The sequence below is a fragment of the Fukomys damarensis genome, unplaced genomic scaffold (genome assembly GCF_012274545.1).
Source record: "Fukomys damarensis isolate Sample0158 unplaced genomic scaffold, DMR_v1.0_HiC HiC_scaffold_26, whole genome shotgun sequence".
NCBI classification, from domain to species: Eukaryota; Metazoa; Chordata; class Mammalia; order Rodentia; family Bathyergidae; genus Fukomys; species Fukomys damarensis.
Genome location: NW_022900938.1, coordinates 78,147 through 102,972, shown reverse-complemented (window position 1 = coordinate 102,972; position 24,826 = coordinate 78,147). Strand labels below are relative to the sequence as shown.

Genomic DNA, 24,826 nt, shown 5'->3' with positions numbered 1-24,826 from the left:
ACTGTACGTTATCCCAAAATGTACCAAAAAACACAAAAAAAAAAAAAAAATCCACACAAACACAGTGCACACTAAAATGTTATACACAAATTTAAGAGTGCATTGCTTGACATACAAAACTCAGAACACATCACAGCTTGAGAAACATCTGCTTAAAAAGAAACCTGTTTTGCAAGACTATACCATAAACATTAAGGAAACAATTATAGCTAAGAAACAAAAATATTTCTTCAAAACTACATTTAGCTTGAAAAGAAGTATGTTCATGCTTTAAAAAATTTTTTTAAGAATATCAAAACAAATTTAGGCCACAAATAGACAATTTCCTAATTTTTAAAAACAAGAAATGAAAAACACAAAGTGTTATAACAGAATTCTGAAACAAAAAATTGCTATCAAGTTCACAAAAGTACCTTTGCGAGGCGAGGAATAGTTGTTGGAAAATCAGAATGCCCAAGTTGACCAAAAACATTGGCACCCCATGAGTAAACCTATTGGAGACACAGGAAGGGAGGTTAAGAGTTGTGAATATGATATTACATGTAAACTCTGAATCTTTACAATAATTAACACCAATAATTATATACATTAGCTTTTCACTCTTTAACAGATTTTTTTTTTGGTATCGGGGATAGAACTCGGGTCCTTGCGCTTGTAAGGCAGGCCATCGAACCACTGAGCTAAATCCCCGGCCCTCTTTAACAGATATTAAAATTCATTTTTAAACAAGATTAAAGACAAAGGACAGATAGAGTACACAGAGAGAGAGAAGACAGGGTCCAGGGGTTAACAATAAAAATAAGATTTTCAGGTGCTTACTAGCTGCCAGGCACTGCTCTTTCAACTTTTTGTGTGTTAATATTTAATTCCTACAATTTTTTAATATACAGAAACTAGCCCACAGAGGTTAACTTATCTAAATTCACAAATTATTAAGTGGCACAGCCATGATTTAATCTCAAGATACAGTCTATGCTGACTCTTAGAAAGAGTTAAAAAGATCAAATGGAGTTTCAGAAAGTACAGAACCAAAGTAATAAAAAATAAAGGCAAGTGTTATAAATAAGTAAATCCAGGCACAGTGGCACATGCCTATTATGCCAACTCTGAGGAAGGCTGAGGCAGGAGAATTACAAGATCAAATCCCACCTGACAAATCACAAGACTCTACTTTCAAAATAAGAAATTTTTTTTTTTTTTTTTTAATTGGGAGAGGGAAAGCTGGGGATGTAGCTCAATGGCAGCATGTCCCTGGGTTCCATGTCCTGGGGTAGGAAGTAACCTTGATTCCTTTCTCTGTAGGTAGGGAAACTATGGAATTACTAGAAAGTGTTTCATATATAAAGTTCAGAGTCACTGTAGGAGAAATACAGGTATTTAGGTACCACTAATTACTAAGTATTTCTAAGGCTTAGGAAAACCAGGTTATAGTTACTGTGTTAAATAAAGTTTGTTTATTGTGCTTATAAAAGTAATTCATGGTCACTGTATAATACTGTAACACTCCAAAAATATAGAAAGTGAAATCATTGATGAATCAATCACTTACAGACAAATATTCTGTTTTTGAGAACATTAGTCCTTTCAAGAAATTTTAATGGCTATAAAAGTCCAAAATAAGATCATAATATTAATACTGTGACTTGAACTTTTAAAAATTTAATGGCATGTATTAACATTTTTTTGTTTTTTGAGTCAACGTATCACCAGGTAGCCCAGGCTGGGCTCCAAGTCTCAATCCTCTTGCTTCAGCCTCCCAAGTGCCGGCAGTATTACACAGGTATGTATATTCCATTGTGCCCTGCTTTAAGTTATTATTATTATTGTGTGTGTGTGTGTGTGTGTGTGATGGGACTGGTGACTGAACTCGGCATTTGCTGCAAGGAGCTATATCCCTGGCCCAGTTTTATTTATTTATTCTATTTTTTATTTTTGGTATAGAACTTATGACCTTGCACTTGTGAAGCAGGCATGGTGACACTGAGCTAAATCCCCAGCCCCCAGACGGCTAGAACTATAGTTATGGACCATATATCAGGCTTGAATTAACATTTTTGAACATCAGTAAGTATATACCCACAGTGTCATTTTAAAATTTACAGAGCTCCACTGTGAGTATAATTTAGTTAATTACCTGCTGAATTATTAGGTTCTTTACTATTTAAAAATGCTAAACTGAGTGTGGTGGTGTATGCCCACAATTCCAGCACCATGGGAGAGTGAGGCAGGTGGATCACTAAATTCAAGTCCAGCCCAGGCAACGTAATGATCTAAGAAGACGACCCTACTTAAAACAAAAAGTAAAAAATAAAAGAAGAGATAGGGATGTGGCTTGGTCTGAAGGCCTTGGTTCAATCAACAATACTGTTAAAAAGCTATTAAATATACATATTTGTATAGGCATGTGTATACCTATGTTTTAGAAGAAATTCCTGGGCAAAATATTATGGATCAATATGTACATTCTGATTTTTGATATATAAACTGTCTTCTAGTTAGGTTCAACTGACATCTCCACTTTCATTGCCTTTTCCCCATAACCTAACGTACACTCAGTGTTAAATACAATACCTGCTAATCTGATAGGAAAAAAAAATTTACTCTTGTTTTAATTTATTTATTTGTGTATTTATTTTTAGTGGTACCAAGGATCGAACTCAGGCCCTTGTGCTTGCAAGGCAGGCAGTGGAACCACTGCGCCAAATCTCCAGCTCCCCTGTTGTTTTAATTTAAATTTATTAAATGACCTTATTTTCTTGTTACAGGTCATTTTTTTCTTTTATAAGTAGAATATACCTATCATTTGATAATTTAACATTTAGTTGCAAATATCTTTTCCCAATTTGTTATATATTTTTCATTTGTGAGGCTTTTTGCTATTTAGCACTGTTGAATTATTATACAGCAAACAGGTCTTTACTTTTTAATTTCTAGTTTCGTTGTCATATCTTTTACTATTCCTAAGGTTACTGAAAAAAAAAAAAACAGCAAAATTTGTTCTTAAATATGTAAGGGTATATTTTTAAACTATGTCCCTAATCCATGTGGAGGGGTATATAGTTCTCTCAATTTTCTTCTGCATTTATGAATACTCAGTCTCTTAAGACAAGTCTACTTTGTTCATATCTGCAATTCTTGCACATCTGGGTCTATACACATACTGAAGTTCCCTCGACTGTGTAATTTTATTCTCTATATTTTGAGGGGAATGTGCCAGGGATTGAAGTCAGGTCTTCGTGTATGCTAAGCACATGCTCCACCCCTAAGCTATGCCCCAGCCCTGTATACTTTATAAGGGTAAATCTCACTCTTCCCCCATTGTTCTTTTTCAGATTTCACCTGGTATGCCTATGCTTAATCTCTTGGAATTTATGGATCATTTTACTAAGCTATATAAATATTATATCGGAATGTTTTAAAGACTATATTAACACCAATTTAATGACTTAAGAAGAAATGACAGTTCTGCAGCATGGACATTTTCCATCCAAAACCTTTACTCTTGCTTTCTTTTATGATCTTTCAGAATTATTCTTGAGTTCATATCATGTGGGCTCTATATACTTCCAACCAAGATTATCCCTGTTTACTTAATATTTTAATTACAAATAGCTATAATTACAAACAGCTTTTTTCCTTTTCCAACTGTCTTCTGTTTTATGTATTCATAAAAGCCAGTAATTTTTGTACCTTTTGTATCTAACCGCCTTCCTTTTTTCTCATTTTTAAGTCATTTAGATAATTTATGATGTGTTAATAACAATAAATTACTTTCCTTTCCTAAAATAAGTATTTATGCAGGTTATGTTTGTTAGTTTTTTGGTTAGTCTAATATATAAAATCTAAAATAAAATCAAATATTTAAAGGGCTTAGAACCCTTTATTATCTTTAAAAGATGTGGTGAAGAAACATTATCTGAATGTATTTAAGAATAAAGGCTGGGTGTGGTGGTGCATGTCTGCAATCCCAGCACTCTGGAGGCTGAGGCAGGAGGATTGGATTGTCTTGAATTTGAGGACAGCCTGGACTACATAGTGAACTCAAGGACAGCCTGCACTACATAGCAAGATTCCCTCCTAAAAAATAAAACAAAGGGCCGGGGATTTAGCTCAATGGTTCTGCTGCCTGCCTTGAAAGTGCAAGGTCCTGAGTTTGATTTCCGGTACCAATAAACAAACAAACAAACAAACAAATAAAATTTAAAAACCCCCAAAAAACAAAGGGCTGGGGTTAGCTCAGTGGCACCATGCCTACCTCGCGAGAGCAAGGTACTGAGTTTGATCCCTGGTAATAAACAAAACAAGACATCATATTTTATTTAGAAAAGCTCATGTATTACTGGGAATGATTTTAAGTAATGCCACAGAGTTACTTTCAGGTGCCAGGCATGGTGGTACAGCCTGTAATTCCAGCTCTTGGAGACAAAGGTAGGATTGCTGCAAGTTCAAGGCCAGCCTGGGCTACATAGTGAGGTCAGGGGCAGCCTGAATTACACAGGGAGACCCTCCCTCAAAAAACCAAAAAGAAACAAACAAAAAGAGTTACTTTCAGATCTCACAATTTCAAAAAGAAATGCCTTTTGTTTTTTGAGTCTTTTAATTCATCAAGGAATTAAAAAAAAAAAAAATTCAATACCCTGAAAACTTTGGGTTCCATTTTTAGACGAGAAAATATAACAGAAAGATTCTTAGGCAGATCAAAGTTGAATCTAAACTTTACTATCAGGTATGTAACATTAGACCAAATTACATAATTTCTTTTATCCTACTTTCCTGTCTACCGTAAGAAAACACCACACACAAAACATTCAAAATCTCAAATTCGATATACACTGCGTTGCCTGACATAGTGCTCAATAAATGACAGTCCAATCTTATTACTATACTGCGTTCACGAAATCACACCTTGACTCTTACCTGGGATTTTGCGGTAAGTGCCAGAGAATGGTAATCACCCGCCTCCAGATGGATTACTTCTTTACCATCCAGACACTTGACACACAATGGCTGAAGCCTTAAAGAAAAACAAATGTATACACAAAGAATTCGCAGCAGGAATCATCTTTTTCTCAAACTAGAATAAGTGCTTTCAAGTAAAAAGAAATAAAGTACTAAAATAAAGTTACATGTTAAAAGTGCTCCTAAATATCATACAATAGAACCTGGGTTCTCAAACACTTTTGTGGGCAAATAATTTGGTTCACAAACAGAAGTGTTTGGCAAAATTTTGGTTTTGTCTGAAAACTGTACATTAGGTAAAAACACACAACCACAGCCATTTTTCCTATGCAAACACAAACATGACCAACTTTTCCAAAACTGTAGAACAGATTAAGCTTGTGAACTGAGGTACCACACTTTTTGGAGATTTAAATTTAATTTTTGTCTACTTTCTTAGAAAATTTTAATTTTTGTACATTAATCACTAGTTGACTTCATAATTCAAAATCTATTAAGAAACAAAACTAAATTTATTACTGCAGAGTACACAGAGGACACAATGAAATGTAACAACAGAGGAGAGTGAGGTAATTAAAAAAATTTTATAGTTGCTTTCATTGTGTTAATAAGAGACATTTATATTTACCTACTGCTTTAGATAATTCCATTTTCATGCCTTGAAGCTTCATAAATATCTAGTTTGTTGGTAAAAGCTCCTATTAAACAAAGTGGCAGCTTTCTCTGATATGCAATAAAAGTTTAGTGTTTTTGTTATAGTTATTTTGACAGTGGGAGAGGGATTATCATTTAGGTAAAAATCCTGTTGGCACTTCTGAATAACTTAAAAATTTTAACTATTCAAGGCTGGCAGCACAGCTCAGTGGCCCAGCACTTGCTTACTATGCTCAAGGCCCTGAGTTGAATCCCCAGCATGAGCACACATTTACATGTTCCAGTGAAATATCACCTTAATTCTCAACATCACTCTGTATTTCAAGATGAATATACCTAAAAGAAGACATGGAAAAATGCACCAGGGATACTTTGGGAACACATTCAAGACAAAGGGACAGCTTTTCATCAGTTAACGGTGCAGAGAAGTGGACATGAAGAGACTGAATTGAGAGATTACCTGCTTCAGCCAATGTGATAAGGACTCTCTTGTCGTACTCACCGAGGCAAAACATCGCCGTGGCCCAGCTGCCCTTCCTTCCCTTTCCCCCAGGTCCACACCTCTGTTCTCAGAGAGGGCAGCAGCGCATCTGCTTCCCCGCTGTAGGTTGGAGTCAGAACCACTGTCCTCGTTTTCACTCTCGCAGCCTTTCTTAAGAGTCTGGGAGAAACTGAAAACAAACCAGAGGCAGGATGAACTGGAGAAGATATAATTTTGATAAACTAAAAATTTTCAAAGAAATACACTCACATGGTATTTTGAAGCATATGTTATAGGTTCTCTACCCAAAAGGGGGCTTTAATAGTCAAATGAACTTGGGAAATGCTCCTTGTTGCATTCTTCCTCCCACTGCCTCCCCTGCAGAGACTCACACATTCAGGCTCAAAAGTGCTTACAAGTCCTGTGACTGAAAGCACTGCTTCTATCTGTTTAGCTCAGCCCCACTACTCAACATTTGCTTAGAGGATCCTTTTCTGTATAACATTAGTGACCTGTAAAACTTGCATCCTAAAGTACATGCTGAATAAAATATTACACTAAGCTGACAAATACTTTTCCCATTTCAAAGCAGAGTTAAATGATAAGGTTTCCTGAGCCAAGGTCTAAGTTCAAAAATACAATGAAGAATTATAATAAATGATGCATTTTAAGATAAAAAGTTTGAATTTCTATGGTGGGGAAAACCTTAGGAAAGGGAACTATTAGAAAGCTTCTTGGGCTGTGACTGTAGCTCAGTGGTAGTGTACTTGCCTCATGCAAACAAGGCCTCAGGTTCAATCCCCAGTAGCTCTCTTCCCCAAGCTTTTGTATTTTGCTCGCCTACTCCAAATTATTTGTAAAGAAGTTTTGGGTAACTGACTTTTGGTGAATCCTACATGATGCTCCCACCTTCTGAAAGAATGCCACCATCCTTTGTAGGGTCCAAAATTATACCACACAACACTATATATCTTGTACATCACTGTGTTGGCAGATATAGATTGAGAAAAATCTCCAGTGTTACTAAGTGTAGACGCAATTACTCATTAACTTAGTCATTAACGCGTAGGCAGTAAGAAAATGATCACCACTACCTAAAATCAACATCATTTAAGGTGAATGTATCATTTATTAGCATACAAAACCCAAAAAAATCCCATTTAAAGCTTCCTCAAGGAGGTATTACAGATAAATTTTAATGACAGAAAAAGGACTACACATAAAGTTTCTAAATATACATGAGGTTACTAAGTAAAATTTAAATTCAGGATATAAGTCTACAGGTGAGAATTCACATTTCATATGGTCTAATGACATAACAAAAATCAGTATTACACACCTGTAGATCAAAGAGATCTCGAACTATACTTAAATGTAAAGCACATGTCAGAATAAGAAAATATTAGCACAAGATTCTCCTTCAGATTTACTTATACAGCCTAACTCCTGGTCTGATCACATGTTTCTCAAAGGTGAGTGTGCAAGCTGACTGCTAGGATCTTGTAATACATGTCTGAGTCACTTGGTTGGGGAGGAGCTCGAGATTCTGCATTTCTCACAAGTTCCTGGGTGATGCTGATGCTGCTGGTTGCTGAGGTACTAATGATTTAGAAACGCAGAACAACAACTGCATAATACTCTAAATACAATGCCACACTGCTAGTGGTTTAAGAAAATGATATTTTTCTATTCTTTCAGGCCAAGCACAGTAAATTCCTTACTGATCTACTGCTCGCATCTGCAATTTCATCAATTTTGAGCATAGGTCTCAATCAGGAAATAAGGCTACTGTTACAATCCAGTATAATAAAATACAATTAATAAGGTTATAGGCAGAAGCAGACATCATGAAAAAGTTTTGATCTGTAGATATTGCTAAAGGAAATAAATATGTGACTTTCTCCATAAATCATTTTAATAAATAACCATTAGATAAAGTTTGACATTTGAATGTCAGCTTTGGTAATTAGAAAATCTACTTTCTTATAATATAGTATGTTATGTTGGGGGTCTTGAGGATTCACAAGAAGTCAACTTATCTAAGTTGGTTATTTTCTTACCTTGAGACAACAATCCAGGGAGGGAGAGTCTCCGGCTGCCTCCTTCTGATTCTTCTTCTCTGATATCCACAAGACTTGAACTTTTCTTTCCTTGCATTGATTCCTGTTTAACTTGTTCTTCTCTGCTGTCTTTTAGACCTTCTGGGCCTATGCAACTACTGTTTACCTGAGCTCCAGTTTCACAAGGGGCTGTACTATAAAAGTTCATCACTTTCTTAAGAGACAAGGCGCCAGCTTCATAGGTGGCAGCCACTCTCACACCAACAGCAGATGCACAAGACACCACCAGGCTGTTAAGGGCTGAGGTGCTGGTGGTGGGTGGGCTGTGAGGATTAGGATCTGCTTCTTCTACAAGAGGCTAAAATATATATACAGAAAAAGAATATAAAAACAGAATTCATATATAACAAGTAGTCAGTAAAAATAAAGTTTAACTTTCATCACTATTTGCATACGGAAATAAAAAATGACAGAAGTCTTCATCTCCAGCTCCAAAGTATCTTCTCACCAAGGAACTAATATTATATGGAAATGGCACTCAAAGCAGAGTTCCTTAGCAAAGTTACTTCTTTTTGTCTCTGTGTTGTTTTTCTATGGCATTTAAAAGTAAGTTTTCCGCAGGAGGTTGAAGCAGGAGGATCACTGTGAGTTTAAGACCAGTGCTACATAGTGAGTTCAAGACCAGCCTGAACTATAAATTCAGACCCTGTCTCAAAAAACAAAACAAAAAAATAAAAAACAAACAAAAAAAAGTAAATTCCAGCTTCTCTTATAAAATTAAGGACAATTAAAAAAAGAAAACAAGCTCGGCGTGGCAATCCACACCTGTAATCCCAGCACTCCTGAAGCTAAAGCAGGAGGAATGCATGGGCTACATAGTGAGTTTAAGGGCAGTCTGATAGCTTGAACTATGTAGCAAGACCCTGTCTCAAAAACAAAACAAAACAAAAACACCAAAAAATAAAACAAACATAAATAAAATTAATGTCAAGAAGAAGAGGGGTAGCAAAGATAAAAAAACAAAACCAAACCAAACCACTGGCTTTAATTCAAGATGCAGAGGCAGCCTGGGTACAAGATTTATAAAAGTCCAAGATTTACTACTGAACTCTCTTGAGAAGATTTACATTGGTTGCTACTAAGAAATGGCAGAAAAAAAAAAAAAAGAACTTAAAGGGGGCTTTTCCTAAAATGTTTTGTAAACAGAAAATTAGACAAAGGATGGGCTGAAAAATAAGATATACTTCTGACCTACCCTCTCTCAAATTTTGTTAAATTCCAGTGTCTGCTGTCTTATCAATGAATTATTCTCCATGACCCAGGAACTGGACAAGCTGAAGGTTACCTTTACTCTCATTACCACAGAGGAAAATGAGATAGGTTAATAATTAAACAGCTGGAACCAAAGTTATATTAGAAAGTCAAACTAAGTATCTTAGTGAAAAATAAGTTTGAAATATAAGCTAACAGCTGGGGATTTAGCTCAGCAGCATCGTGGCTGCCTGCAAGCACAAGGTCCTCTGAGTTCAATCCCCTGTAACTAGGAAAAAACAAACAAACCACCCTGAAATTTAAGCTAACAAACAACATTTATTATTTTTAAAAAGTTATTAAATATACCTAATGAAGAAAAATAGCTTCTGGCATGTAAGGATATTTACAATGAAAAATTTGCTTTTTATTTTTCATTTTTTTTTGTGGTACTGGTCATGGAGCTCAGGGCCTTTGCACTGAGCCCAGTCCACTTTTTTCGTTTTTTTTGATGAAACTCAGGACCTTATGCTTGTGAGGCAGGTGTGGTGCCACTGAGCCAAATCCTCTGCCCAAAAGTTTACTTTTTATTCTTCCCAAAGATCCTGAAGTTTATATATACATTCCTTAATTTGTCCTGAATTAAAAACCAACCACCCAGGTGTGGTGGCACATACCTGTAATCCCAGAATTCAGGAGGCTGAGGCAGGAGGATCTTGGGGAGTCAAAAGCCGGTCTGAGCTACATAATGAGTTCACGGCCAGACTGAACTGCACAGTGAGGTTCTGTCTCAAAAAAAACTAAAAAAATCACCACCTGCCTCACAAGTGCAAGGTACCAAGTTCGATCCATGGTACCAAAAAAACCCAAAAAACCAAAAAACCGCAAAAATCCCCAAACCAGGGTTGGGGGGCTGTAGCTTAGGGCAGAGCTTATACTTAGTATGCTACAAGGCCCTAGGTTCAATCTTTAGCACTCAAAACAAACAAGCAAGTAAACAAACCAATCAATATATATTTTTAAACTTGCTTGTGATTTCCTTTCTTCCTTCTTTTTTTACCTCTGGTACTGGAGATCAAACCAAAGAACACTCTACCACTGAGCTACAACCCCAAGTTGCCCAAGTTGCCTTGAACTGGCAAGTCTTCTGTCTCAGCCTCTACAGTAGTTGAGATTACAGGAGTGCACCACCCTGCCCAGGTAGATTTTCTTAAAGGAAATAGGTATTCCATACATTTTGTTGAATTAAATTTTAAATTCAGAAGAGCTATTTCTGTGCAAATGAGTAGTCCATCGTCAAACAGTCAACAAAACAAAACCACGTAAAACTAAAAATAAATACAATGACCATTACTTTCTTGTGATACAGTCCTTGTAACTTATTCAGAACTAACGTTACTATTTCTTTTGTTTATGAAGCATCATAAGAGAAGGTATAATTGTTTTCTAGGTAATTATTAGAAGGGGTTCTTACCATTAGATTATAAAATTTTAATTAATTAATTAATTAATTATTTCATTTTTTTTGAGACAGGGTCTCACTATGTAGTTGAGTCTGACCTGGAACTCACTATGTAGCCCAGGCTGGTCTCGAACTCACAGCGATCCTCCTGCTTCAGCCTCGTGAGTGCTGGGATTACAGGCGTGCGCCACCACACCCAGCTAGATTATAAAATTTTACATTATACAAACCTTAAAATATTGTTTTGAGTCTTCCTATTTAATTGTACTTTATTCAGTATGTAAATAAAAACAAAACAAAAAAGACATGACCAACAATTTTGATTAAAGACATAATTGAGGCCAGAGAGAATTAACATCCTAAACCTCATAAAGTCCTCATGAGTTGGCTATATGACTGAAATTCTATCTACCAAGACTGAATTAAATGTAATAGAAAGAGACACTGCCAAAACTAGCATAAATAACAAAAACTTTAAATATTTAACAAAGTAAGTCCAAAGGAAAATGCAATTTCAGTGACAGTAATATATCAATACAATACTACATATAATTAACTTTTAACTCTGATAAATCAGAAGAATGACCTTTCAACATACTTTTTTTATAAGCATGTATAGTCTAAGAATCTTACATACATTCTCATTAAAGTATTACTTTCGTCTTGTTTAGATTTTTGTATTATCATTCTTTGCAGTGCTGGATCAAATCCAGGACTTTAAGCCTATAAGGCATAAGCATCTTATTCTTAATTAAAAATCAAATATAGATGAGGTTCAGCAAATCGACAATGAAATGAAAACAATTTCTAAAAACACTTCCATGTTCTCACTCTGACAGAGTGAAAAGAATGAAGAACCAAGACCTATGTGGTTTCAAAACTTGAAAAAATATAATGTGTCTGCTCTGTTACTAGGTGTAAATTTTCCTAATTTATTGTTTTGATAAAAGCAAAATCAAAAGGGTATGCCAAGAGTGAAAAGCAGAAATTATCTTTCAGAAATGATTAAGTAAATTTGTTTTACTGCATGCTACTGGTAAATAGCCTTTGTCTATAGATTAGAGGTGGGGATGCAACTTCACAGCTGAGCACTTTTGTAACACAAACTAGCCCTGGGTTTGAGTTCCAGCACCATAAAAAAAGTTTTAAAAGGACACAAAAAGTAGTTCTGAATTAACTGTCCTCTCAAAGTCCTGTATGGACCACAGGTGTAACTGGAAAAAAAAAAAAAACACCATAAAAATGTTTCTAACTTTCTTTACATGTACTTATAACTGAATGATCTGCTATCCGATACTCCCTGCTGAAGAAGAGACTTTTCAAAAGCTGAAGCAGCTCTAAATATAGGTCAGAAGAATCTTTGTGAATACTGTGTGTGGTTTATTATATTAAGCTCTTAGAGCCCAACAAAATTTAGTAACTGAACCATTGCTAGCTTAGTAACTAGCAATACCATGACCAAGTAGGATTCATCCCAGGGATGCAGGGATGGTTCAACATATGAGAATCAAGTGTAATACACTATATTAACACAGTCAAGGACAAAAACTATATGATCATCTCAACAGATGCAGAAAAGGTGTTTGACAAGTTCCAACATCCATTCATAATAAAGACTCTACAGAAAATTTGAATAGATGGCCTTTATCTCAATTTGATAAAAGCCATGACAAACCAACATCTTACTAAATGGACAAAAACTGAAAGCTTTCACCATAAAATCAGGAACAAGACAAGGATGTCCACTGTTTCTACTCTTATTCAATGTAGTTCAGGAAACATTAGCCAGAGCATTTAGAGAAGAGAAAGAAATAAAAAGCAATAAAGACTGGAAAGGAGGAAGTTAAATTATCCTTATTGGCTGATGACATGATACTCTACATAGAAAACCTCAAAAACCACTAGAAGACTTCTACATTTAATGACTGGATTCAGTAGCATAGCTGGAAACAAAAGTCAATACTGAAAAATCAATAACATTCCTGTGTACAAATAACAAACTCACTGAGAAATCAGGGAAACATCTTTCACAGTAGTTTTCCAAAAAAAAGGAAAAAACTAGGAATCAATCTAACCAAAGAAGTAAAAGACCTTTACCTTCAAAACTACAGTGAAAGTGGCCAAAACAGTGAAAATGGCCATCATTTCAAAACTGTTAAAAAGATTTAATGCAACCCCAATCAAAATTCCAAGAGCATATATCATAGAATGAGAGAAAACAATTGTAAAATTCAATTGAAACCTAAAGAGATCTAGAATAGCAGAAGTTATTCTGGACAGCAAAGGCAAGGCAGGGGCATCACAATCTCTGACTTGAAATTATACTACAAAGCTACTCTGATAAAAACAGCACGGTACTGGCAGAAAAACAGGCCTGAGTATCAGTGAAACAGATTAGAAGATGCAGAAACAACTCCAAACACATTGAGCCACCTTCTTTTTGACAATGGAGCCAAACACCTTCACTGGAAAAAAAGACAGTTTCTTTAATAAATGGTACTGGAAATGGTGGTTTTCCACATGCCCAAGATTAAAACTAGACCCATATCTTCCACCATGTGCTAAACTAATATCAAAATGGATCAAAGATCTAAATATTAAAACAGAAACACTAACTCTGCTGGAAGATAGAATAAGCAGAACTCTTGAAGACACTGGTGTGGGAAAGACTTTATGAACAAATTCCCAATTGCATAGGAATTATCACAAAGAATCAGCAACTTGGATCTCATCTTATTAAAAATACTTTTGCACAGCAAGAGAAATCACCAAAACAGTGAATAGACAATCCACAAAACGGAAAAAAATTTTGCCAGCTATTCCTCAAAGGATTATCTAGAATATATAAAGAACTAAAAAAAACCCAGACCCTCCTAAATTTAAAGAACCAGTCCAAAAATGGGCATCTGAAATGAATAGACACTTCTCAGATGAAGTAGATATAGCAAATAAATATATGAAAAAATATTCAACATCACTTGTTATTCAAGAGATGCAAATTAATACAACACTGAGATTCTATCTCACCCCAGAAAGAATGGCTGCTCTCAAGAAATCAACCATTACCAAATGCTGGTGGAGCTGTGGGGATAAAGGAACCTTCTACATTATTGGTGGAAGTTTAGGCTAGTGCAACCGCTGTGGAAATCAGTGTGGAGGTCCCTCAAAACACTACAACTAGAAGGATTGAGCTCAGTGTTTCCACTGCCTGTCTCGCAAGCGCAAGGACCAGAAACTCAATCCTCTGTACCAAAAAACAAAAAACAAAACTAAAACTAGAGGTTCCATTCAATCCAGCTATTTCCATTTTGCATCTTCCCAAAATAATTAAATACATCATACCACAGTGACATATGCACAGTTATGGTTATAGAGGCACAGTTTATAATAGCTAAATCTTGGAAACAGCTGAAATACCCATCAACTGATGAACAGACGAAGTTGTGTTTTTATATACAATGGAGTACTACTCTGCCATAAAGAAGGATATGCCTGAGGCATTTCTAGCTAAATGGATGCATTATGAGACCATACTCTTAAGTAAAAAAACACCAGCAAGAAAAAAGGGATTTTCCAACTTTTAAAACAAGCCCACCATGATATCTTTCAATATTATGTAGGGACAGAACCTGAACATAAACTACAATTTTTTTTGGTGGGGGTACTGGGGATCAAATTCAGGTCCTTGTGCTTGTAAGGCAGGTGGTAGCACCACTCAGCTAAATCCCCAGCCCATAAATTATCATTTGGTGTTACAGGATTTTTTCCTTATCCAGCCTTGACTCATGGAACAGTATACTCAAACTTAGAAAATAAAAAATACTATCAAGCTCTAGCACTTCAAAGTTACTAAAGAAAAAATCACAGTTCAACTCCAGAAATACCTTTCTTTACATTACAAAATATAGAGCAGATACCTGAGATGGCAGTGGCTTCTCACAGCTCTCAGAGTCCTCCCTGACTGAGCGATCAGACAGTGCACACAAGTGTTCGTTCACTGCCTGGGTGTCGGGGCGCGACAGTGCATCTCTCTCAGAAGTAGCTTCAGTTGTTCCCAAGATGTTCTGTTGGGAGGAAATGGCACTGCCACTTGTGGTCTGAGCATGAGCCACATGCAGGTCGGGGGCAGTGGGCAGTCCGGCTTCCACAGAAGTGCTTTCAAATGCTTCTCCCTGGCTCTCCAGGGGCTCGATGGAAGGGCTGATGACAGTGCTGGTGTGGCTTTCTGCCTGGGCCTCTGACAGTGTCACCCCTAAGGGGCAACAGTGGCTATCTGATATAATCACGTGGTCTTCCTTGTCTGTCATCGTAATGAGGAGCTGGCTGCACTGGCTGCATCTTTCGGGCACTGGCTTCAGATCCTGAGAAGGGAGGCACTGCACAAGGGCTAGGCTGTGGAAAGCACCGCAGGCCACCTGCAGTACCACACGGCCAGCAAGGTGTTCTACCTTTTGTGGTTTTGTCACTGGGAAGGTAGTGGTGATGAGACCCAGCTGACAACCAGTACCCCATGCCCAAATCTCTCTGCTGATTGACAATGCCAGAGTGTGCTTCTCACCGCATGCCAACTGTAAAATCCTGACTGCTATCAAAGGGCTGGTCTCAGAATCAGAGATGCTGACAGGGTTCGGTTCTGGCACATGATGCTGGTTGGCGACCGCACACTGGCCTGCAGAGTTCTCACCCCACATGTACACTGCCCCACCTTCTGTCACTGCTCCACTGTGGAAACTCCCTGTTGCCACTGTGACCACGTGATGCCCAGCCAGGGCATTTTCTAGGATAGGGTTGGCTGGACAAACTTCCATAGGCTCGCTCTTCCAGGGAAGGGTCCCAAAGCTATAGACCTCACCATCTGAAGGTTTAAAAACAAGAAAAAGAAAACGAGAGGGTTTGTGAATTAACCAGAAATTGTATCATTACTCTAGTCTTCTATAGATTCAATAAAATTAAAATTTTTTTCAAAAGCAACACTTTGGCTCATTTAACATTCTGTACTGTAGTCAGATTTAAAAAATTTTTAAAACTGCGTAAGTACAAACACTTTTAAATGAAGAGTAAATATTTATAGGGCAGGGGCAACCCACTTTCTGGTCCCCCATCTGTCTCTCTTACACAGAAGCTTTCTTCCCCAATAAATTTTTCCTACTCTTAACCTCCATTATTCCTAGAATTCATTCTTTGATTTTAGAGAACACAAACCCATGTTTCAGATATCTGGCAGGTTTGGGAGTTACATCTCTTCCCCCTATATCATTTTGGAGGTCTTCTACCAAGATTACTGGTTGGAGAGGCTGCCAAACTCCAATGGTCATACAAATGGAACCAGTGATAAATGTGCTAGACATCTTTTACCAGGATCCACCAGATCGACCTTGTAAACAGCTCGTAACAGCTGAACTATATATACAATATGACTTCTATGTTTGATTCTGCAGTCCCCTGGACCTTCTCCTTATCCTCTGTGTGAGCTATATTCATAACAATCCTGCTGACCTTATAATTTGGCCCATGCATTCTTAACTGTTTCTTTGGCTTTGTCCCCTCCAGACTTAAAAACTATGCAGCTACCAAGATGACAATGCCTGGTGCCTATCGAAGGCCTTCAGATAGACCCTTTGTAGAGTAACTCTAACTGCTGATCACAACTACGACCCTCTTCAGCTGGAAGTAGCCAGAGCTGTCTTCGCCCTTTGCTCCCTCTCAGCAGTGAGGGGTACTTCTTCAGAGGGGGAAATATTGCATATAGGTAAGTTAACTAGATATTTTGTAGGTTAGACAGGGCCACCCTCAAGTAGGCAGCCCTCAAGGAGCCAACACAGCAAGAAGCCAACATGGAGGACAATAAAGATACATTCACCGTGGCCAGAACTGTAAAAGGAGAGAAATTACTATACCTTTGTGCTTCCCCTAAGGATAAATAGCAGTGGTTGATATTCTAAATAGGTATCAATCACCTAGGTGGGGGGCAGGGTCTTAACCCAGCCTTTTCAGGAAATATCCCTGACCCCCACCCTTACTGAAAATCCTTGTATGATTACTACCTGACTTGCTCTCCCATTTGATCCTCGTTTAATCAATATTACCTGGGTGACTGTACTTGTAATCTTATTGGCTGGTCATGGTTTTGCCCAACCTCACGCTCATCTTGTAAATTTCCATTGGGTCTTATAGTTTTGTCCCACCTTGTACCTGCCTCACCATATGGCTTTGATATACAAAACATTTTTGAGAAGCGGGGTGAGTGGGCAACCCACTTTCTAGTCCCCCTTCTCTCTTAGACAGAAGCTTTCTTTCCCTCAATAAATTTTTCTTACTCTTAAACAAAATATTTATAGAGCAGAAGTTTAAAAATCAGTGAAGTCTGGCTGGGGATTTAGCTCAGTGGTTCTGCCACCTGCCTCGAAAGAACAAGGTCCTGAGTTCGATCCCCAGTACCGAAAACAAACAAAAAGCAGTGAAGCCAATGACAACCCCAGCCCATATAAAATTTGCCAGCTAAGTGTGGTAAGGCATGCTGGTAATCCCAGCACTTGGGAGGCTGAGGGAGGAGGATCACAAACTGGAGGCCAGCTTGGGCTACATAGTGAGTTCAAAGCTAGCCTGGATTACACAGCAAGATCCTATCTCAGACAGACAGACAGATGATGTAGATAGACCATATTTTCCATCACTGAGTTGATAAATTGATAAGTCACCAGATTAAAGGCAACTCTACACATAAATTATAACATGTTTCTATTTTAGAAGCATAGGTTTTTATAATATACTCTAGTAAACAGCTATTTGTGCCTGAGTAAAGCTGTACTAAGATAGTATAGCCAAATGGCTTGAAAAAGAGGCTCTGAAATACAACTGAGTTCCAGTCTTCACTCTGACACCATAATAGCTGCATGTGCCTGAGAAAATTATTTAATCTCCCTGACTTTCAATTGCTTCATCAGTGAATAATAATAGTAGCTACCTCACAAGGCAAAGATTCGGTGAAGTAACATGGAAAATGCTTAGTGTTAGTCTTGGCACACAAGTATTTATTATTAGCACATTATTCTGATACATTTAATGAACAAAAGCAAGAGCAAGAAAGTCTATAAACAAGAAATCCTTTCCTCTTTTCTTTTTTTTTTTTTGAGACAGGGTCTCACTATGTAGTTGATACTGACGTGGAACGTGGAACTCACTACGTAGCCCAGGCTGGTCTTGAACTCAGAGAGCCTCCTGCCTCAGCCTCCACGTGCTTGGATTACAGGTGTGCTCCACCCCACCCAGCCAAACAAGAAACCTTTTCAAAAAGTAAACCACAGTATCCAATAGCTCTCTTACCCAACCTTGCACACTGGGCATTTATCAGCATCTCAGTCAGTGTTCCTTATACTCCCCCCTTCAATACCTTCAGTCAGAAGAACTCCATGCTTCACTCCTAGGGCTGCCTGAACAACAGTCTTTCCTCCCCAGCCCAGCAGCCTCTCTGGTGTTATGGAAAGGGATCCTGCCTGCCAGATATGGGCCAGGCCTCTTTCTTTGGATCCTTCTGCCTCTGTTGCGCTATAAACATTAAAAAACAAAACATCAAAAATAGTTAATTCTTACAGTAAGTCAGAGCTGCATCTTTTGTCATTAATAATTTTCATGAGGTTGTACCATTTAGAAGCAGATAAATAACTGGGTCAGAAGCTTAATTAGCACCTACTTTATGCTTTGGTTAAGACACAGGAGCCAAGATGAAACACCTATTTATATAAAAGCTTGTAGGATAATCTAAATCAACAAATTACTTCTCTCTATAAAACCTGGGTTATTTTTGTAAATTTTATTATTTGGCCACATTCAATTTTCTTTGTTTTTTGTTTTTTTGGTACCAGGGATTGAACTTGGGCCCTTGGGCTTGCGAGGCAGGCGGCTGAACCACTGAGCCAAATCCCCAGCCCTCCACATTCAATTTTAATTTACTAATTTCTCTCATTAGTAACATCTTTTTGAAATACTAAAAGTACAACACACTTCAAGTTGAAGTCTTCATTGTAAAATTTTAGTTTATAATTGGTAAAGAGTACTGGATGAGAAAGATTTGAGAATAGAATTCTTTCACTTTAAGTTTAAATTTAAAACTGCAAAGTATTTTATGTAACACATAATTGCACACATTTATAGGTTACAGTGTATATTTCAATACATTTATACAATGTGTAGCCATCAGATGAACAAATCAGGGTGAACAGCATAAGTTATCATCTCAAATATTTACTATTTTGTGTTGGGAATGTTTAAAATCTGACAAAAGCTGTTTTAAAAGACATAATTAGTTGTTGTCATTCACATTACTCTATTGTGCTACAGATGATTATAAGATGCCCTTTTCTATCCAGCTGCACCTCATACGTGTTAGCTTCTCTCTTTACACTGCCCTTCAAGCTCATTCTTCCCTCCTCTGGTAGCCATTATTCTACTCTCTACTTCTATGAGAGCAACACTTTAGTTTCCATACATGTGAGAACTTGTAAATATGCCTTCCTACGTATTTCACTTAACAAAATGTCCTCTAGGTCCATCCATGTTGCTATAAATGACAGGATTTCATTCTTCTTTATAGCTGAATATGTCCCACTGTGTATATATACATTTGTTTTACCCATTCATTCATCAATGGACATGTAGGTTGACTCCATTCTTGGCTATTGTGTATAAAGCTTCAATAATCCTAGGAGTGTGTGGCATGGCAATGGCACACATCTATAATCCCAGCACTTGGGAGGCCTTGAAGCAGGAAGATCACCATGAGTTCAAGCCCAGCCTGGACTACACAGAGTTCAAGGTCAACCTGGACTACATAGTGAGACCCTGTTTCAAACAAACAAAAATCCTAGGAGTGCAGTTATCTCTTCTACACAATGATGTCCTTTCCTTTGGCCATGTATATATATGTATATATGTTGTATATACATATATGTATATCTATCAATCACATAGTGAGATTCCTGGACCATACACAGTTTTCTAGTTTGCTGAGAAACTTCTACACTATTTTCCATTACTTAAGATTTAAGAATTAAACCCATAATATGAAATCCTTCATGTTTTACCATGTTGTAGGCAAATTCCATCCACTTGATGGCTTTAGTTCAAAGAATACCAACTAGGGCAAAGAATGTAGCTCAGTGGCATGATGTCTGCCTGGCAAGCACAAGGTCTTGAGTTTGATCCCTGATACCCAACAAAAGAAAACAAAACAAAAAACACCAACAAATCAAACACCCGCCCCTCAAAAAAACAAAGAATACAAATTACACAGCTGCATAATAATGATCATAAACTGGGTGTGGTGGCACATGCCTGTAATCCCAGCACTCAGGAGGCTGAGGGAGGAGGATCACCAAGAGTTTGATGGTCCTGTCTCAAAAAAAAAAAAAAAAAGGAAAGGAAAGGAAAAGAAAAAGATTATAACCTAAATTATTCCCCTTCTAAAAAAGGACATATTAAACTGGCATGTTTGTAATCTCCTGTAATCCCAGGGTGTATGTGTGTGTATCTATTTTTAAACAGAGGCTAAAATTTTAATGAGATACAGAAAGTTTTTGAATACCTAGCAATTTCTTTGGGAGAGGAGGGTTTTGAGACAGGATTTCATTATGTAGTTCAGGCTGGCCTTGAATTTACGATGTAGCCCAGTTGTGGCAATCCTTTTCCCTCAGCTTCCCAAGTACTGGGATTACAGGTGTACACCAATACACCTAAACCATGACTAATTTTCTAAGGATAGAAGATTATAATTAGTAAGCTTCCTTCTGTGAAGCTTAATTTTGTGAAAGTTGTCTACAAGAGATTTAAAATGATGAAGACATTCAGTATATTTACAGATATAAGAAACTGGCATCAAAGCTTATCAGTAATCAGCTTCAGTATTTTTCACTTTAGCAATCAACTACAAATGTCAGTGTTCGTTCCCATTTAACATCAATCAATAAGAAAATTAAACTGAAGAAATATTATAGCCATTTGGAACTACTTATTGTGTTTTCCTAGAATGCCAGAAATGATTTTACCTTCTCTTCTTTGAGTCCATCAGTCAGTATGTGCACCCCATCACCAACTTATTCCCTCTTTGCAAAAGGTGTATCAAGACCTAAATGGGAAAACACAGGGTAAGCACAAAGGGCAGCAAAAGAATGCTTTGCTTATATTGCCTCAGATTAGAGAAGCTGGGGGGAGGCAGCCAGCCCTCTACCAAGTGTATATTCACTCAGCAATAAATACACAATGGAACTATTTAAACTATTTCATGTTCTGCCTGCTGAAGTCAAATATCTAGATTGAGACTTTCCACTGAGCTTATAAAAATGCCTCTGATCATCAAATGTGATGTTGAAGAAGACAAACTACAATTAGGCGATACGGTTCGAGGCAGTAAGTTTATTTTTATTAAAGTAATATAATTCAATCTGAAAAGCATTGTGTGAAATTTAAAAATTATATTCATATTAATGGAATTTTAAATGACTGCAAAATATATAAAGAACTAAATGTCAGTTAACTAAGAAAGCTGTTCTAAAAATTTCCTTAGTAATGGATCAGATTCAAGTAATTTTAATTTATATTTTTCAGTAATACACAAAAAATGACATCATTAAAACCAAGTTTTCTGTTTAGTGGAACTAGCAATATTTTCTCCAAATCAGTCTCAATTCAAGACTAGTAAACTAGCATACCTTATAATACACAGGGCTGGAAGAGGTTTTATTTTTAAATTAGCTCTTTTTTTTTGCAAGGCATGGTGGTGCACACCTGTAATCCCATCACTCAGGAGGCTGAAGCAATAGGAATGCCATAAGTTTGTGGCCTTCTTGGACTACACAGTTCAAGATCAGCCTGGACTATATAATGAGACCCTGACTCAAACTGCCCCCAAATAGCTCTTTCAAAATTTATCATTCAAAGGAAAAGAACTGCATAAAAATCACTGAACATCATGCCCAGTTTAGAAACTCAAATGTTGAGTAAGAGGCAGAAAATAAAGAAGCAGAAGAAACGATCAATTTCAACTCAAGAATTTTACATTTTGATGGTGATTTAGCTCAGTGGCACCACGCCTGCCTCACAAGATCCTGAGTTTGATCCCCACTACCAGCAAAAAAAATTATAGTTTTAAGGTCACCAAAGCTCATCAAAGTAAAAGCAACAAAGTCTTAACTGTGTGGTCCATAAAAATACTGGGGCCAACCCGGGTGTGGCGGCATACACCTATAATCCCAGAATTTGGGAGGCAGAGACAGGAGGATCTCCATGAGTTTAAAGCCAGCCTGGGCTCCACCGTGAGTTCAAGGCCAGCCTGAACTACACAGAGAGACCCTATCTCAAAAAAAAAAAAAAACCCAAAAAAACCAAAAACAACTTGGGCCAAATTGGTATGGTGGTATACACCTATAATCTCAGCACTCACAAGGCTGAGGCAGGAGTATCACAAGGTTAAGGCCTTGCTAGGCTATGTGGTGAGTCTGAGGCCAGTTTGGGTTATACCATGTCTCAAACAAACAAAAAAGTAAGGCCAAATTTGTGACTTTTTTTTGTAGGAGGACATGGCATGGCCACCGTGATCTGCCATATCAGCAGGAGTGACCTAGAGTCCATCTGTTTATTCCAGGTTGCCTGTGAATTCGTACTGTTTTCCATCTGCATATTAGGAGGAAATTACTTTTTGCCTAATTCTTATTTTAGAAATATTTTGAATCATTCAAAACTGGATGACAAGTACTATGTAAACAAAAGATACATCTGAATCAACTAAATGTTATAAATTTAATGAATACAACACTCAAGTGCTACTATGCCTTGTCTATAGCATTAGCTTTATTAAAACATCTCATGGTGTACAGTAAGACTGCAGCCAGATCTAATCTGTGCTTTTCTGTCAGAGATCTTGATTAAATTTCAACAATGTTTAGCAGAAGTCACAGAAGTGCACAAGCCCACCTCACTTATCACGCTAGATTCACTAGATGTAAAGTGAACTTTGTCCTAACACCTGATAATCAAAAACGCTGAAAATCTTTAGGTAGAGTAAAAGTACCAACATTTATTCTCTTAGAGTCATATTTTTCAGGAGAATCCTTAAAGTTGAATATATACTCCATATTATTTACCACCACCATTCCTTTTAAAGCTCAAATCAAAACTCTACAAACTGCTTTGCAAGTTTTTTTTTTTACCAATTATATATGGTAGGTAGAATATTAGTCCCCAAAGATGTCCAAGTTCTAAGGTTACATGGTACTATCAACTGACTAGGAAGTTCATCCTGGTCATCCAGCTGGGCCAAGATGATCACAAGAGTTCTTCAAAGTGGGAGAGGGAAGCAGAGTCAGAGGCAGAGATGTGATGACAGAGTCAGGTGAGAGCGTTGTTACATGGCTGACTTTGAAAATGGGAGATGGCAACATATGCTGAGCAATATGAGTGGCTTTTAGTGGCTGGAAAAGGAAAGGAAAGGAATTTTTTCCAGTAGCTTGACTTAAAAAGAAAGCAGCCATACAGACATCTCAGTTTTGGTCTAGCCAAGACCCGTGTCAGACTTCTAACCCTCAACTCTGTGGCAATATATTTGTGTTTTTTTAAACCATCAAGTTTACAGCAAAATTTATTATAGCAGCAACAGAAAACTAATGTACCATCTCAAAAAATTTTTCTTTCTTTCATTTATTTATTTATTTATTTATTTTGGTACTGAGTATCGAACTCGGGTCCTTGTGCTTGAGAGGCAGGTGGCAGAACCACTGAGCTAAAGCCCTGGTCCCAATTTTTCTTTATTAACATATTTATAAACCTGTTTCATTTTGCTAAAATGCTATTTCACCTGTTAGACTTCTAAGAAGATGTGATGGCTAGTCCTGATTGTCAATTCAATCAGCTTTCCTGACAAATCCTTCTGTCATGAGATTTCAGTCCTGGAGCCAGCCAACTATGGGCTGAAACTAGGAACCAAAATAACCCTCTTCTTTTATAAGTTGTTTTAAGTCAGGTACTAAGTCCCAGCAAAGAAAAGCTGGTCAAGACACCATGCCTACCTAAAGCTCAAGCAGGACAATAAGAAATAAATGACTGCTAAGGAAGTAAGACTAAAAAGGAGTATTTTGGTAAATGTAGGAAGCTTTTATACTCTCATGAAAATAATGAGGGTATTTGTCAGCCCCATTTAATATAACATTCTTTTTCAATTATGTATTCATACAGGAAAAGAAAGTAAACCAGGGTCAGAGATTTAGCTCAGTGGTGTCACCACTTGCCTTGCAACTACAGAGTCCCAAATTCTATCCTTGGTACCTAAAAAAAAAAAAAAAAAAAAAAAAAAAAAAGTAAACCAAAATAGTTTTGTTTTCTGGTATTTTTATGATTGTGTCATCACAAAATCTGTAAGAGTCAACCTCAATCACACAAATAACATTTAAACTTCTGTATGTTCTTTCATTACTTTACATTGTAGATTGGTATAACATTTCCTGATCAGGGTGTTTCCTCTGGGAATATTTCTCTGTGGGCAAACTTGAAGGTCCTTGTTCTACATTCCTTTCAGGGACAGGATCACTGTACTCTGTTGCTTTTCTTTTATCAATAGGAACTTTTCTCCACCTGCAGTTTATTAACCTATTTTATATTGACTAGCTCTAATAAAGAAGTTATGTAGTTAAAAAAAAAAAGAAATAATGTGGTATTGTATAAACAGCACTTACTTGGAGTTAGAAAAATCTAGGGTCCTCTGGCTTTCCTGGCCTCTCCATAGATCAACAGCATCTCCACAAAATAAGCAAACTAACCTAGTTCTAACTAGGCCCCTAAAAGGCCTCCTTCTAGCTATCAAGTTCTATGTTCTATGAACCAAAAAACAAAGCTAGATTCACTTTGAAATATACCATTCTAGGGCCAGGGATTTAGCTCAGTGGTTCCACCACCGGCCTCCCCAACAAAGACCGA

At 37.1% G+C, this 24,826-nt stretch overlaps 1 protein-coding gene across 4 annotated transcripts in view; it reads right to left on the bottom strand.

Annotated features, from left to right (window-relative positions):
- Positions 1–24,826, bottom strand: part of Als2 (alsin Rho guanine nucleotide exchange factor ALS2) — an 86,822-nt gene that overhangs the window by 54,891 nt on the left and 7,105 nt on the right. For all 4 annotated transcript variants that reach the window (XM_019206553.2, XM_019206555.2, XM_019206554.2 and 1 more), the window contains 7 exons: positions 20,908–20,987; positions 18,258–18,412; positions 14,785–15,722; positions 8,155–8,512; positions 6,116–6,284; positions 4,918–5,014; positions 414–491 (listed from right to left, as the gene is read on the bottom strand). In XM_019206553.2, the coding sequence (XP_019062098.1) occupies positions 414–491; positions 4,918–5,014; positions 6,116–6,284; positions 8,155–8,512; positions 14,785–15,722; positions 18,258–18,412; positions 20,908–20,927 (1,815 nt within the window). In that variant the 5' untranslated portion in view covers positions 20,928–20,987. The remainder of the gene's footprint in view (positions 1–413; positions 492–4,917; positions 5,015–6,115; positions 6,285–8,154; positions 8,513–14,784; positions 15,723–18,257; positions 18,413–20,907; positions 20,988–24,826) is intronic.